Genomic DNA, 16,181 nt, shown 5'->3' on the forward strand with positions numbered 1-16,181 from the left:
TTATGCTCCTGTAAAATGGAAATATGGTGACTTTATTTATGAGTAAGTACTTTGAACACTTAAATTTGACATCCAAAATGGGACAGCTTATTTTTTAAATAGTTAAAAAATATTATTAAATAGTGCTGAAAATAACTGAAGAGATCATGTTTCATTCGATTTTAAACAGAAACAATGATGATATAAATAAGCAGAGACTAAACATAATTTCATGAGGTTAATTATACATGATTGCACTTTTAGTGCCAAGTTGAGGTTACTGCAAACCTATGGGAAGGAACATAATTATACAAACATATATATACATGTATGTTACAAACAAATTAACAAGATCAAAGAAAAAGATTCAAGATAATTTGGTCATTAATGATAAACATAACAGATGTCGCCTATAGTTTAATAATCTTATGAATTTGCAAAGTGGTTGGATGCAGCATTCAACAAATGACATTTCACAAAGATCAAGTTCACTTATAATATGTGTCTGTATTGACAATAAAAGAATCAGTGGTGTTTGCTTACAAATATTCTTAATTTCAGCAATAATTCAGTTTAAAATATAACAATGGACCCCCAGCTTTAATTATCAAATACATGGAATACTGAAACAATGGTACATATTAAATTAAAGATATGAATTATTGATCACTTTAACGAGAATCAATTCTATGAAACTCAGTGCATCATTTTTATGATAAGTTGAAACTGACTATAAATTCCTGAGAAAAACGGACGATATTTTTTTTTATTTTGTGTAAGCAAGTATAATTTCTTGTCAGTTAATTTCTATTTTTAAATTATTCAGATATATTGTGTCATTATGACTTGCATATCATTGCAAAACTGTTTGCATTTTCAAGCGGTATTCGTTGACCGTTTTGTATGAAGTAAAGAGTAACACCCTTGAATTCAGAATAAACCTACCCCTTGAAATGTTGCGTGTGTTTTATTGATCAGCAACGGGAGTAGCTTAAAAATACTTTGTACTGTTTTGTTGAATATTTACCATGTAACTTGTTGGACTGATTTAATGAATTTTGTCATAAACCTGCCTTTTAATAGTTTTTTTTTTATAAAAATGGAATGTGGACGTTCATTTTTTTTTATAAAAAAAGATACTTCCAATCTGACAGCTGTGCGGGAAAATGACGTCACTCTATTGCATTACGGGACATTTTGGTAAAATTTACCCTGGTAAATTTACCGCCTTGGTAATTTCTTTTATACAACGTATTTACCGCCATGGTAATATTACCACGGAATTTACCGGTGGTTTTACTTACCGAGGTAATTATTTACCATTGTTTATACAATTGGCTGCTGGTTTGACTTTAATAAATGCTTGTAAAACAAATACATTTTTAGCCATTAATCGCAAATATTTCAATAGAAATGACCTATTGACTACTATGAATTTTATTTCAAATTAGTTAACCTGTGTCGGTAAGGATAATTGGTCAGTACTAATCAAGTGTCCGGTTAGCGCAGTGGTAAGCGTACTCGCTTCTCACCAAGGCGACCCGGGTTCGATTCCCGGCGTGGGCGCATGTGAGTTTGGTTTGTGGTCACTAAGGTCGGCTTTCTCCGGGTACTCCGGTTTCCCCAACAATACAAGACCACACTCTCGCGCAACATCGTGCCAACGAGAGTGACTAAGTATAAGCTATCATAGCTTCCTTCACAATCGTTGTAAAATATATACTGTTAAAAGTAATCAAGTGCTCATGAGAGAATTCCAATATTTGATGTACGTCAAACACCTGGGTTAACAGCGGAACGCTATGAATTCACACGAGCTGTGGTATATGGCTAATTATGGAAAAGAGCTTTTGTGGAAGAATAGTTAACAACCACAGTCTCTGCGTAGTATTGAAACTCTTCATTGACATATAAGCGTATGCTAGATAATATACTTTCAAGGAAGGCAATGTCACGGTGCTGGATGAGTTGTATATATAGGACCATATATTTGTCTGAAATTCTCCGGGATCGAGCCGGCCTTCTGCATGTCAAGAGAGGTTTCATTGCATTTGAATTTCGACTAATGACACATTGAAACTGTTTAAGCTAAAAGACAGTGTAAATGTCTTCCTGCTATCATGTAGATTACTTCTGGACACATTTTATTGGTGTATATTAGTGTCTACTAATGCAATGACTTAAACAATATTTTACGACGCCCTTTAATCAGTACACACGTTTACTGGCAACTGCCTGAAACACATTTGTAATCTGTATGTAAAAAGGCACACCCTCGTTACATCCAAGGGTATTGTCATATGTCTTTGTAGTATTTTATTTTCTTAATCAGTGGCGTAGCTGCCGTTACGCACAATACGCCCGTGCGTACAATTCGTCGCACAAGTCAGAAAATACTTGGGGCCAAAAATGCAATAAAAACTTAAGGCTAAGAGGGGTGAAGCGTTCGCGGGCCGCCTTTTTTGAATATGTGAGACAATACAATCTAAAAAAAATCCTTTTATTCAGTAACAGCCTCGTTTACCGTTTAGTTGAAGGAACGCCTTTTTTATTTTTTAGTTTCGCTTATTGTTCAGTCATGTATGAATCGTCGATAAAAACTGAATATATCCGAATGATGTTTACAAAGCGGCAAGTTTCAAAATGTCAAACGCCGACCTTGAACCTCCTCATCTTGATAAGTTCAAAGATAATCTTCAAGCAGTTGACAATGCTGATAAACTAGACATCTTAGCAGTAACATAGAACATTTCTATGAGATTTTTAAGGAGGTGCATTTTGTTTAGGTTATTTGTGAAGCATAATAATATAATATTAGAGAACGATAAAGCACACTTAAGATAGAGGTGTCTGTTTTAACTGTTAATATTCATGATATATTTTGATTTTAAAGATGTGATGATAGCTATTTATTTCATATATCAGATAAACAAATATTCTAAACAGATATTGACAAGACCCATTTCTCAAAATTGTCGAATATACTGCGGATAAAATGTATGCTTCATGAATGTTCACGACTCGGTAAAATTTTAATGGCTCACTGCAGCTCATGTTTATACTTATGAATACGACAGAAATTGTCCTTGACTTTTTCTGGGGTATACCTTCTGTAACATCGCATTACAATGTAAAGGATCTTTTTTATATCACCCCCCTCGCAAATAATATTTGTCGTCACTTGTCCTGTCTGGGACTGTTGAACGTTTACCGTGAACGGGAAATCGAAATTCAACGGGTAATAAAGATCTTCGCCCAGAAGAAGCATCGACGTATTGCATTACTCTTTCGGATGTAATTTTATGGAGTAATCGTTGACAATTTCCTTCAGTGCATACTTTAAACGACCTTTTGCAATAGAAGTTTGTTTCGTGTTGAAAATGTTAAATGAGCTTAGAAAAACCTTTTAACAAACGTTCATATGCATATTCATTATTTAAGACAATTACCATTTTTGAATTGCATACGAAGCTGTTTTAGACATAGCATTTTTGAATTGAATATTCGTTGATTTAATGCTGATGATCCTGTACTAAGAATTTTTTTTTGCTATACAGTATCATTCTGACATATGACAAAACCGAGAGCTCCGGGGGGGCGAAGCCCCCCTGACCCCCCATAAAGGCATTCGGGCCATTTCAACTACAATTGTGCGTATACATCGAAACGCCCTAGCTACGCCCCTGTTAATCCTACGAAAAATCTTATTTCTATTTAAATTTTATTGTTCCCGCCTGCATATATATTTATGATATATATGTCTTGATTTCATTTCCTGTCCTCTTTTTGGGGAATCTTACAATTACGTTTACAATCTAAAGATCACAGTTTCTGGCATTTTAAACACATTCTTCTGTAGACTGATTTATCCCGTTAAAGGTTCCACCACAACACGTAGTTCTATTCAGATAAGCGTCTCAACTAACGCCTGGTAAGTTTAACACCTTCGTTAATTTATGAACCGCATTTCCATTAATTGTGGAAACATCATTATTAAAGAAGTATGGGATATTATTATGGGTATCTCGTCTGTAGACAAGAGTGTTTCTTCATACGAATTTGCCTAGTCAGATATCAACATCATGACAAGGCACAAGGAAATCATTTTGGTTTCGAATCCGAAGATACAGGAACGTTTGCTATCTCCCAAAGGCCTGATTAACTTGTAATGAGGAAGAAAAACCTGGTAGCAAAAGGCAGAATGTCACTGGGCAGCAAATACGCCATCGTATAGAAGTTTGAACTCAAAGCCTGTTATCATTCTGTGGTCAAACGGATGCAGAAGTCGGATGTTAAATGTTTCATCTTTGTACCCTTTTGGCCAGTAAGTAGCTTTTCCGTATAAAGCCAGATAACGAACGTATAATTGTCAACAACGGAACCATTAATTACCATACTGTATGAACAAAAATAACTTTTATGGACTAGTCTGACATTGATTGGTCATGGCAAACCTATATAGTATTCCGTATTTGGTATTTTAATCATTTTAATGCTTGTAAAGTATTCAACGAGTATTTTTGTTTAATACTCTAATAAAAGAATCAATGTATTAAGGAGCTCATTATTAACAGCTGACTAAACAAACATTAAACTTTGACATAGTCATTCGGAACAACGATTTTCCAATTGGGGGATTTCTCGCACACCGGACAAGCATTTCCGGCTAGTATTGCCTTGTTGGAAAATGCCGTCTGGCTACCCTCAATGCCAGATGAGTCACGCGCAACATCGCTCCCTTCTTATTTCGTCTACTTTTTGCTTTATGAAACAAACATAATGTAATTTAATAACGCACGAATTACGTGCAAATAAATTAATGTATGTAATAAAAATATCAATTAATGTGTCTCTGGCTCAGATAGAAAAATTCGACCCTAGGGAACTCTGCATGATCGGTAAATCGACAGGACTCCTTACCAGCTTACCGTCGTACCTCTGGGTCGGGTTTTGCCCACTGAAACGGAGAAAAAAGAGAAATTTTATTATTATTATTTCGGTGAATATGGCCGTGCTGTAAAATATAGATATGTATTTGAATGCCTTCCATTCATATAACTAGTAAACTAAAGTTCCTTTTTGTGGGCTGGTGCGTCCTCTTTTCACTAAACCAGTCTTCAATTTAATCCAATCACCAAATAGTCATGCAATAATAGTGTTTAAAACCAATATGAAATATGGCGTTCCGAAAGTGCTATTAAATATTTCAGGCACGGATATTACCGAGTAATTTAAATATCTGTACAATCATAGCAAGATTGTTGGAGTCTGACTACCTAATTCAAATCGAGGTAAGCAAAACATCTCAGGTTAATCAATATTGCTATTCTTACAAAAATGTAGAACAAGGTCTATTCGCAATATTTACACATTGGTTAACATATTAAAATGAAAAGTTGGCAGCATTGGCGAACAATTGGCCTAGTCAAAGTGTGATACGTTTGACACAAATAGTACCTTTGTCCTCTATATCATTATAATCAATAAAACTTGTTAATTGCCTCGAGGAAAGAACACAAAACCCCAACATCTTATGTGAAGCCTAAATATTTCGGTTTTTGTGAGGTGGAGGGGAGAAATCTGAGTTGCACCCTCCCCAAGTTTCTATCCCCTCTTTCTTTAAATCCTGGAATACGTTTAGTATTTTTTCGTAAATGCACTTTAAGTTAAATTTACGTTTAGACTTTTAATCAAATGCAGTTAAATGTAATATAAATATGTATGTGAAAAACTACAGAAACAAGCTCAGTAGCCAAAGGTTTAACCGAAAACCTCATTTAATGGCACAGGCTAAACGCCAAAGACATAGAACAAAAAAACAAACAAAAAAAATCACAAACAAGAAACATGGAACAACAGCACAAAACTCTACAAACAACACAGTGCATATCTACTATATAAAAAACTAGGTATGTTTATCAAATATTGTTAGGTAACCGCCTTGGAACGGTCAGTCAAATGTTAATTTACTGGGGGTTTAAACCAGTTAAGGTAAATATTTCCAACCGTTTGTGAACAGTTGACAAAATAAACAAAGAATAATGGAGTTCTTTAGAACGCTAATTTCAAACAAGTGAAAAACCCCATAAATTTTATCACAGTTGATATAATTAAGCATAATTTACACTGCAATTATACATTGTATTTAAAAGTCAATTATCTTATTGCTATCAAAAATAAAAAAAATCATTCTCGTACACAAGATTGATGATGCTATGCGTTTGATTTAATATTATTTATCTCTGATGATCGAGAATGAAGAAATTAAGATAAACAAGATTCAGATACAACCCTTTTGCACAAACCTGTATTTTGAGATATCTTCATTTTTTCGCGCCAAACAGATAAAACTGACTCTTTTACATAAATCAACTCTATCTAAAATCTAAATCAAGGTGTAAATGCAATTTATTCATATAAAGTGCTCGGACTTGAAACTGTATTAAAAAAACCAACGTGTAAGTGATAGGAGCCGAGAACCTAGATCAGTTTTTACGCTGTGCTGAACAATTTTCAAATGTCAGTTATAAACGTTACGATAAGCCCTCAAAGATCGATTAACATTATTATTTTTTTAAAGTTCCATTATGTTTTAGCAATGTAAACTGATTTAATTATCCGCATTACTTTTTTAGCCTTAAAAAACGACAATTTTAACCCCCAAGATGATAAAAAATGCAGTTATCTCAATTACAAACAAACAACAAATCTAAAATATATTCTAAATCAAGCGCGTGTAATGTCAAGAAGAAATTAGCGTATCACGAGACTTTCATAATACACATGTGGTGTGGTTTATGGGTTTATTTATACTCGTAATCGGGCAAGGTCCATTCGGCGAGTGCTCCGATAAGATTGTTTGACATATTAGTTTTTTGCACAGACATAATGTAACGTATTTTTTTCAGTGGTCCTGCGACCTCTGGATTGACAGTCAAGTATGTTACCATTTTACCACGGCTATATTCCTTTATACTTTTATATTATATAATTTTCATATTTTAATCAAGAAATTATTAGTTTAAATATATATTTTAATAAAATAATCATACTCACACCGTTATTTTCAGGTCCTATTTCAATTTACAGCTGAATTAAATTAATTGTTATTGAAAGATTAAGCTTGAGACTTTTAACTTAACAACATTGATGATTTGAAAATTTGAACATCACATTTATTTTAGAAATAGGAGATTAGTATTCTGAATGTTAAATTTCATTTCAACATGTTGTGTTTTTTAGTTATTTATCCTCTCTAAAACTGTAAAGGAATACGGAATTAGGCAACTCTCCAATACTGTTTACAAGACGCTATGATCCTCCTTCGAATCTGCATCATTATCATATATTGAGTGAGTGAGCGTACTTAGTGAGGTATTTCCCATACTTTTCCGTTAAAAAATCACCATGGTGACCTCGATGTTTTATCATACCTTATCTGAGACTCTTTCATAGTTTGATACGCATTTTCATTTTTTCCTCTACTTGTTCAACCCTAAAAAAAACTGGCCTTTGATAACAGTTTAAATTCCTGGTGAATGACGTGGATCTACGTCGATAAATTATGCAGTATTTTCTGGAAATCGGAGTGTTTGCTGTTAAGAAAATGGCGGAGTATGGAACGTCTATATTTTGTAAGTTTTTACTCCTTTCTTAATCAATTTTAGAAATGCGAAAGCATACAACAAAATAAGTTTAATCTTTACTTTCTCAATCATATAACTAAAGTAGGTCACCTCGCAAATTGTTGTGTAAATGTATTGCATTTTGGAACATGTACACGCAAGTAAACAAAATGCATTAAACTTTGACCATCGAAATAGTTAACCTACTCATTCACTTTTTATTTGGTGTTATGAATAAAGATATTTTATATCAGATAAGTTTTCAGCGTATATCAAACTCTAGCATAAATATATCAAACATACAAATTGTTTGAAAGATCAAACGTTTTTGTTATCAATGATATCAACGTTTATTTTAGAACTGTTTGTATGTAGAAGAACGACCTTGAATTAGCAAATACATTGAGCGACGGTTTATACTGTTAATCTAACAGCTGTATGCAACATATTTGTCAACAAACAAAGGCGGTATTCCCATTAAGTCATGTGCTATAAATATAGCATCACTGTAATCGGAGCCTGAAATGCAATAAATAGATTGTGACTCAGAAACGAAAGTAGTTATTTCTGAAATTGTATTTTCTTATTTAAATGTGTATCGAGCGTCTCTTTTTTCTAATTATTTTTATACAAATTACTTTTAATTTAAAGGTGCACTTTTACTCCCGATTTTTACCACAATAAATGATATTATTTTGATATTCCGAAAAAGGATGAATATATATATGTCAAAAACGATGATTCTTATGAAGTTTAATTTGAAAGAAATGGCCATTCAACACGCTATTTCAACATTTTGAAGCTATAGTAGATCACAGTAAGCATTCACCAATCATTTAATATTATTGCGTGTTCAGCTATAAAATTCACGGCTAAAATCTTATTATCAGTAATATTTTCCATAAATGCATTATTGAGTAAGTAGTTAAAGGTTTATCAGTCAAAATTAATGTCTGGTACACATCTGTATGTATTGATTTTGAATAAGAGTGTCACTTTAAATGAGTTCGGACTGAATGATACGCGCATCGTGTACCTATCTGTCCTTTTAGGGCCTTTTCGAAAATAAAAATGATAACCAAAAGAAACATGATCTCGATACTAGAATATATCGCAAGACATTTTCCATTCTATGTATTTTATTGCATTACAATATTTAATTAGGCCCGCAGCTGTTTTGTACACGATGTACACGAAATCGAAACGGACTTCCGGAATTTCCTATGTAGAATACTTATAGATGCTATTTCACGTCACTCAACCGAAAGCAGATTACGAAAGCGGACTGCGCATCATGCGTGCATATGAAGAATGGAAAAGATCGGCCCAAAATACAATAAATACCGGTGTTAAAGTATGCTTTTTTCAAGTCATAAGTAGAATATTTCGACACGGAAAGGTTTTTACGAAATGATACAAACCGAAGCCCAGATAATTTTAAGGGGACGGTAGTTAATATATTAACAGCAAATTTAATTGAAATAATAAAATTTTAAATGTGCTTGTTCTTTTGAAGTGGTCTGCGTCTTATAAGAAGCAGACAAGTATTAAATAATTGAATGAAAGATACTAATTTCCTAAATATCTACTATTAAGAAATATATGCGTGTATTATTTATAACATAATATATGCGTTTCCTGTTTTTAGATGTTGGAAGTAACACAGTTTGCTTACGTTTCAAGATGGCAGACAAAACACGGCTTTGCATCTATTACTTCATAAACATATGTGTCAACAAAAACATATGATCGCTTGGAAGATGCTGGGTGTTTTCTGAAGCATTAGCGAGACCCTTCAAGCTTTATCTAATTTTCTCCTTCAGTATTTCCACCAATGCAGTAGGCTTCAATACCATCGTTAACAAGGCCATAGCGGACAATGGATTTTGCTTGTAAAATAACGGTCAAAAAGAGGCATGCCGTCATTTGCATTGTGATAAACGTTCTTTTGACGGCTGCTTTTTTGATACTTATAACAATCTGGGCGTGTGTAAGAGCATCTCTAACGAGTCCTCATGGAAGCTCATCGTGTATTACTTGCGACAACATGATGTCTAAAACTTACAAAACATCAGGCCCAAGAGGTAGTCATTATGCTATCAAGATGAGAGAAGATGGGATTTGCTGTGGACCCGTCGAAATCCTTGCTCAGACTTTGTTACAAAAGGTACAATTAAAAAAATTGAACATAAAGCATTTTAAATATATTATATATTTTAAGTCTAAGAACATGAAACAATGCAGAAGTTAAATTTGAAATACTGATATTCTTGAAAATATTTTTTTGTATTTCAATTTTGATTATCATATTTAGTTAAACGTTGATCACATCCTATGCAATATGTCCATTTTAACATCATGGTATTTTATGTCCTTTATATCGGCACTAGGAAATAGTTGAACAGTACTACGACTACAGCAGCCAAAGTAAGCATATTTTGTCAATCCTACGATAAGGAATGAGAGACGATAAGTTAGTTTCTTAGTCCTTTTTCCTTATTCCTTTTCGAAATAAGAAATTTAGAACCAGTTCCTTATTCCTTATTCAAAATGCATTATTGTAGATATGCATACACTCACTTTGTTGATTTTTTTTCTTACTTTCATCCGAATTAAAAAAAAACTTTTTGAATAAAGTAATGCACTGAAATAGAAATAATTAGGAAAAGGTAACTAGTTCCTTATTCCGTATTCAACAAATTAGTAATGTGCTTATTTTCTCTTTTCTTTTGCATTCGTTAAAGACAAAACAGTATAAAAACAAGATAAGTTAAAGATTTACTTTTCAAGACTTCGAGTTCCTTATTCCGTATTCGACTTATTGCGCGTTTGTTAGTACTTGAAGCGCTCTATCCCGCTGAAAAAGACAATGCATTTATTAAAACGATTGGTTAAGATCAATGTGACGTTGATAGTTCGTCAAAGAATGAGCAAAATAAACATTAAACAGTTTTCCCCAAAATTATGTTTCTTATTCGCATTTTGGAGCGTTTTTATAACACATTAAGCACTGAAATCACTTTGAATTGACACTGCATTTCTGCAAACGTTTTATGAAGACCATTTCTGCATATTTATTTCAAGTTCCTTTTTCCTTGTTCGCAGTTCCGTGTATTGTTAATCACTTTGGGCCCAAAGAAACGTATACAATCAACGCAAGTTTTTTATGTTGACCAATGTTGCAAAGTCAATCCGAACATAGATGAAGAAATAATAATTTAAACTCTTTAATAGTTCTGCTTTTTTGCTTTGAATAAGGAATAAGGAACCAGTTCCGTATTTGAGTTGAAATAAGGGAAAAGCTATCAAGTGCCATGTTCCTTTTTTATGGGTTCCTTGCTTGTCATAAATGGGCGCAGATTATAGAAAATACTTCTGATGTATTTTCCAGATACTTTTTTGTCTTTAACGGACGCAAAAGAAAAGAGGAAATAAGCACACTACAAAGTAGTTGAATAAGGAATGAAGATTAAAAACCCTATTCCTTATTCGATCTTTTTTTCTATTTTCGTGCATTAATTTATTCACAAGTTGTTAAATTCTTATGGAAATACGAAAAACACTCCAATGAAGTGATTTTATGCATATCTACAATAATGCTTTTTGAATAAAGAATAAGAAACAAACTTATCGTCAATCAAGGAATGATATTGTGAACGTTGTTTTGATTTTTTATTCAGAAACGTTTACATTTAATTTAACGAATAGTAAATTCTACGTAAATCTATATTCCGCGAATATTTTGGTTTTCATTCTACCTGTAAGAACCTCGGAAAAAGTCTACCAACATACCACATTCACTATCAACCTCCATTTTTTAACCTAATCGGCTCCACAACGGGAGACACACTGGAGCATTGTATACACATATAACAAAACATGTTGGTTACATTGATTGCCGATCTTGATTGACAACCTTGAAATGGGAAACCATCAAACATGAAAGTTTATCATGTCATAAAGGGAATCAGTAATACCAAGTTCATTACATTAGTGACGATTGACGGCAATTGCCGATGATATATTCGTATACTCTTTACAAAACCTATAAAAATCATAGTTAAAGCATATTGGTTTCTTTGACTATCTCATAAAACTCACTAATGTTTATGTCGATATAAATTTAAGACAAGTTATAGAAGAAATTAAAGAAAGAAATTAAGCACGTGCCAAAAACATTAGGGCAAAAATAAATGAATGTTTCTCATGTTTCATTTACTGCTTTTATCATTTCAAAATATAGCCCTGCTTGACATACTAGACGAAGCGATGCTTGTTGATTGTGAAAGAGAAACAAACAACAGACAGCCCATCTCGAAAATTGTCGGAATTGTAGAATTCAAACCTAGCTACACAGTTGACGGTAGGTTAACACTTTACAATATGTGGGATTCGTTTAAATATACACTCTTACTCCCAAATAAGAATTACCACAATTAATACAATTGTTTTAATAAACCGGAAAAACATGAATTAATGTCGAAATTATTGGTTCTTATGAAGGATAACGAATTTTATTTGAAAGAAAGGTGCAGAAAACATGGGATTTCTACCTAATGAGACGATAGTAGATCGCACTAGATCTTTTAACATTCACCAATTATTTAATAATTTTGCTTGTTCAGCTATTTAATAAACGGTAACAATCTTTTTATCAGTAATTTTTTTCCATGAGTGCACTATTTAGTAAGAATTTAGGTTTAACACTCAACATTTATGTTTATTATACATGTGCATGTATTGATTTTAAATAAGATTGTCACTGTATTTTTATGGTTGTATCCATCACTGATGATATATTAAATTCTAATTTAATTTAAGGTCATTACAGAATCCTGTGGAATAAAAACGGGCGCACATTTTCAGCGAACAATTGCATCCACTTGGAACTTGAAGGAGAAATATTTGTCAGACAACCTGGCTACTACATTGTTTCTTCGCAACTGAATCTTAGACGACAAAAGGAGACAGGCACGTTTAGAAATGAAACCAGACCGACGATCTTCAATCATCATGTCGATCTCCTTTCACACCAATATGGTACGACGGGTATCCTGATGCAAACCAAGAAATCGATTGAAAGAAATGACGGTTACTATTCAAGTTTCCTGTCAGCGGTGTTTAAGCTAAATAAGTATGATAGGCTCTCAGTGTCTGTGTCGAATCCTGAACTTTTAAATATTAACAACCTCAACGATCATTTTCTGATTTACTTTACGTATGATCTGCCATACTAAATTTGGACTTAATTTTATCAAGCAATACTTTACTTTTAAGACCTATGTGATGCCCTTTTATTTCCACGCAAACGAATTAAATATTTTTTTTTTATATAAAGTTAGATTATAAAGTTATATTAGCAAAATAGAAAAACAATCTTAGTACCAAAACATATTGGGGTATATATAGGCCATACTATAACATGGCATATGCTATTAAGCAAGATTTGCAATGCGCTTAATTTAAAACTTTCTGTTATTAAGCATTCTATGAATGAAAATATGTAGTGTTTGCTGTACAATTAATATACAGTGTCTTTTTTTATTTTTGCTGACCAGTATAATCTTAAACACGCAGACTAATATAAGAAAAAATACTTATAAGCTATATCACTTGCAAAATAAGTATACATAAGCCTGTAGGAACACCATCAATTAAAATGTTTGAACAACTGAAAGGGGATGACCTTTATCTAACATATTCAATTCATTACTGTGTATAAAACCTTAAACAGCTAATGCCCTGAATATATGAAGGGTCTGATTACTTTCTCGAATAATGAAACGTAGAATTAACGATTGTCCAAATTAGATTTAAAACACAACACATTATTTTCTATTCATAGCTGGCTTTTCTGGAACGATTTTACTAAAAATGTGGGATCTGCTTTGACGGTGCAATCTTTGTAATCAAAGGTAAAAATTATTTACTTAACATCGATCTGTTTAGTTTAAAGAGATCAGACAATAATCATAGGCACCAAAAGAACATTATTGCTAGACTTACAAATAACAAGTTAGCAATTTAGAAATCAAATACTAACTGATTTTATTTGAACTTTGTTGTTGGTTTTATGATAAATATTTATGCAAAAAGGTACAGAAACATGCTCAGTAGCAAAAAGTTTAAACATAAACCCGGTTTAATGACAATGGGCAAACGCCAAAGACATAGAACACAAAAGACAGTTTGCCCTTAAATAGATCAGTAGATGTTTATTTTAACCGATTTTGGAATCCCACAACACTATTGTGCCACAAATACTAACGGGGGTCCTAACCTAGCGACTCTCAAACAGCCAATTGAATTGTAAATGATTGTTTTGCAAACATTTTTGTAAATATTTGTCTTTGTGAGGATAATCTCTATTGCTATTTTTATGCGTGGTGATTAACTCAGACGTGAAAGCATATGAATATATAACAGGGGTTAACTCTGAATAAAAGTACTAAATAAAAGGGTCTGCGTGTAAATGCTCCTTAGAATCCACATGTTCGACATTGGAAAAGTAATCAATATTTAAAATCGTAAGCGAACATGATTGTAACCTTTACTTCAAATGATTCATCATTATTTATATACCTTAAAATTCTTACTTTTTTGTTATTATCAACATGTTTCAATGTCTCAAGGTTGTAACTTTTGTTTGTAATTAATTTTCGACATGTACAGTGATTCCATGTTTGATGGTGATAATAACTTTTATTTGTTATGATTTAATGATATCATGGTTTATTCAAATTTGAAAACGGTAAATTGTATCGTTATTTAAGTGTGTCCATGTTTTTTGTTAAGGTGACAACCTTTTTTGGAGTGAATTATAGATGTATATTGTATATTAATATGTAAACCACCAACAATCCTTTTTATTTTTATTTATCTATATCCATGCTTCGAGGCGGTTACTTGTTTGTTAACGATTGCTGTATTATAATGTATCTATGATTCAAGCCAGTCTATTTTGTTCTTAACGAGTTATCGATACATAAAATGATGTATAGTGTATCCATGTTTGAAGGCCGAACCTTTTTTTTAATGTTTACTCGATATGTATAGTTAATTGAAGTTTCAATGAGGTAACTGTTATTGTGAACGATTTGTACTGTATGTTTATATGAAGGTTATGGCGTTGACATTGAACGATGTATTGACATTAATGGAATGTTCATGTTAAACATTGTCAAACACCTTTTGCCTTTTGAAATTATTGTAAATTATATTTGACACTATGATAAAACGTATGTTGTGTTATGGGTCCCAGATTTGGGGTTATGAATTAAGTCCTAATATGAAATAAATACAAAATATGTTTGCAGGAAACATCTTGGTATTAATACTATTTTGATTGGGATTCTAATTGCACATATGTAACTTATTTACTCTTTTGTAATTAAACCTTTCAGAAAGATTACACATTAATATATTTTGTATTGAATATAAATAGTTGAAGGGAAGAAATCATGCTCAATATTTATAATATGCTTGAATGAATGCATTCCCATGACACAACTTATCATGTGCTAATTCTGTATGCTATGTATTTTGGACCGGTGGCAATATATATTGTTTTCTGCGTTGGAGTAAGACGAATTAGAAGACAATTAGTTTTCATTGTCTGTAATGGATTAACCGCCAGTTGGCGTTTTATAAGCACGATTGATCTATAATTTACAAGCAAATGTTTAAGGTGAAAGATTTGTCATTTTTCAATTTCATCATATGAATGATCTATTTGTTGATCTTTTTTTCAAAGCGTTGTAATTGCCAATTGAATAACTTGATATAGAACGTATATATAAACCATATACATGATTTGTTTTATACATAATTGTAAAGTAGCTTACGGGTGATGAGGCCCGACATCTAGTGATACTAGACAAATCCTGTAAATCTGGATGACAAACGGGCAGGTGTTTTGAGTTTTTCCCCAGAAGGAGAGTTATCTCAGTTTCTCCACGGCCAGTAACAAATTAAACAATTGAATTTATTTGACTTGAGTGAATCCATGTTTCAAGGTGGCACCTTTAATTTAACGATTAATATATCGATTAGCTATATATACAGTGTATCAATGTTTTAAGCTACTAACAAGATTTTTCTTTATTTAAGTTTCAAGATGGTAGCTTTTATGTTAAATGATAAATCGCTGCAAACGCTGTGTTGTATTTTGCATGTTGGCTTGTCGCTTAATCCTTATAAATAAAAAAACGCTGAGGTTGTATCTAAGTTGCCCATTGCAAATTATAAAAAAGGCATAGCAGAGTTAACTCCTACTCTCGATTGTTCATTTTGTTTTGATAATGGTCTTACTCAACAGTAATCAAATTTAATGATGTGGGCCTTGCTATTCATGTGTGACTTCCCTTTGACAGCACTTGTACCTAGTTTCATTTGAATACCTTGAATGTGTTTTAGTAATAGCTAAGGTTAAAGTGTGTTCCTGTTTTTGTCGAAAGGTATATTTCAGAGTAATTGGCTTCGGTAGGTAATGTACATTAATATGTGGGAACATGTATACAAACTTTGATTTGAATACCTGGAAGGGTTTAATAGTTGGCTTGTGTTGAAGTTTATGCA

The 16,181-nt window shown here is 32.6% G+C and overlaps 1 protein-coding gene across 1 annotated transcript; it reads left to right on the plus strand.

The window, feature by feature from the left end:
* The first annotated feature begins 7,407 nt into the window (after positions 1-7,407).
* Positions 7,408-15,591, plus strand: LOC128242941 (uncharacterized). Its single transcript, XM_052960393.1, has 5 exons — positions 7,408-7,613; positions 9,428-9,771; positions 9,995-10,031; positions 11,848-11,967; positions 12,426-15,591. The coding sequence occupies exons 2-5, from the start codon at positions 9,484-9,486 to the stop codon at positions 12,839-12,841; spliced, it is 861 nt and encodes a 286-aa protein (XP_052816353.1). The 5' UTR covers positions 7,408-7,613; positions 9,428-9,483; the 3' UTR covers positions 12,842-15,591.
* Positions 15,592-16,181: the final 590 nt, after the last annotated feature.

The sequence above is a fragment of the Mya arenaria genome, chromosome 8 (assembly GCF_026914265.1).
Source record: "Mya arenaria isolate MELC-2E11 chromosome 8, ASM2691426v1".
In the NCBI taxonomy this organism is placed as follows: Eukaryota; Metazoa; Mollusca; class Bivalvia; order Myida; family Myidae; genus Mya; species Mya arenaria.

Bases quoted from the DNA above. Each gene is read 5' to 3' on its own strand.
- LOC128242941 (XM_052960393.1), top strand. From the start codon at position 9,484: ATGGATTTTGCTTGTAAAATAACGGTCAAAAAGAGGCATGCCGTCATT. The intron at 9,772-9,994 runs GTACAATTAAAA...TATCGGCACTAG, and splicing joins CTCAGACTTTGTTACAAAAG to GAAATAGTTGAACAGTACTA. The intron at 10,032-11,847 runs GTAAGCATATTT...TTCAAAATATAG, and splicing joins CTACGACTACAGCAGCCAAA to CCCTGCTTGACATACTAGAC.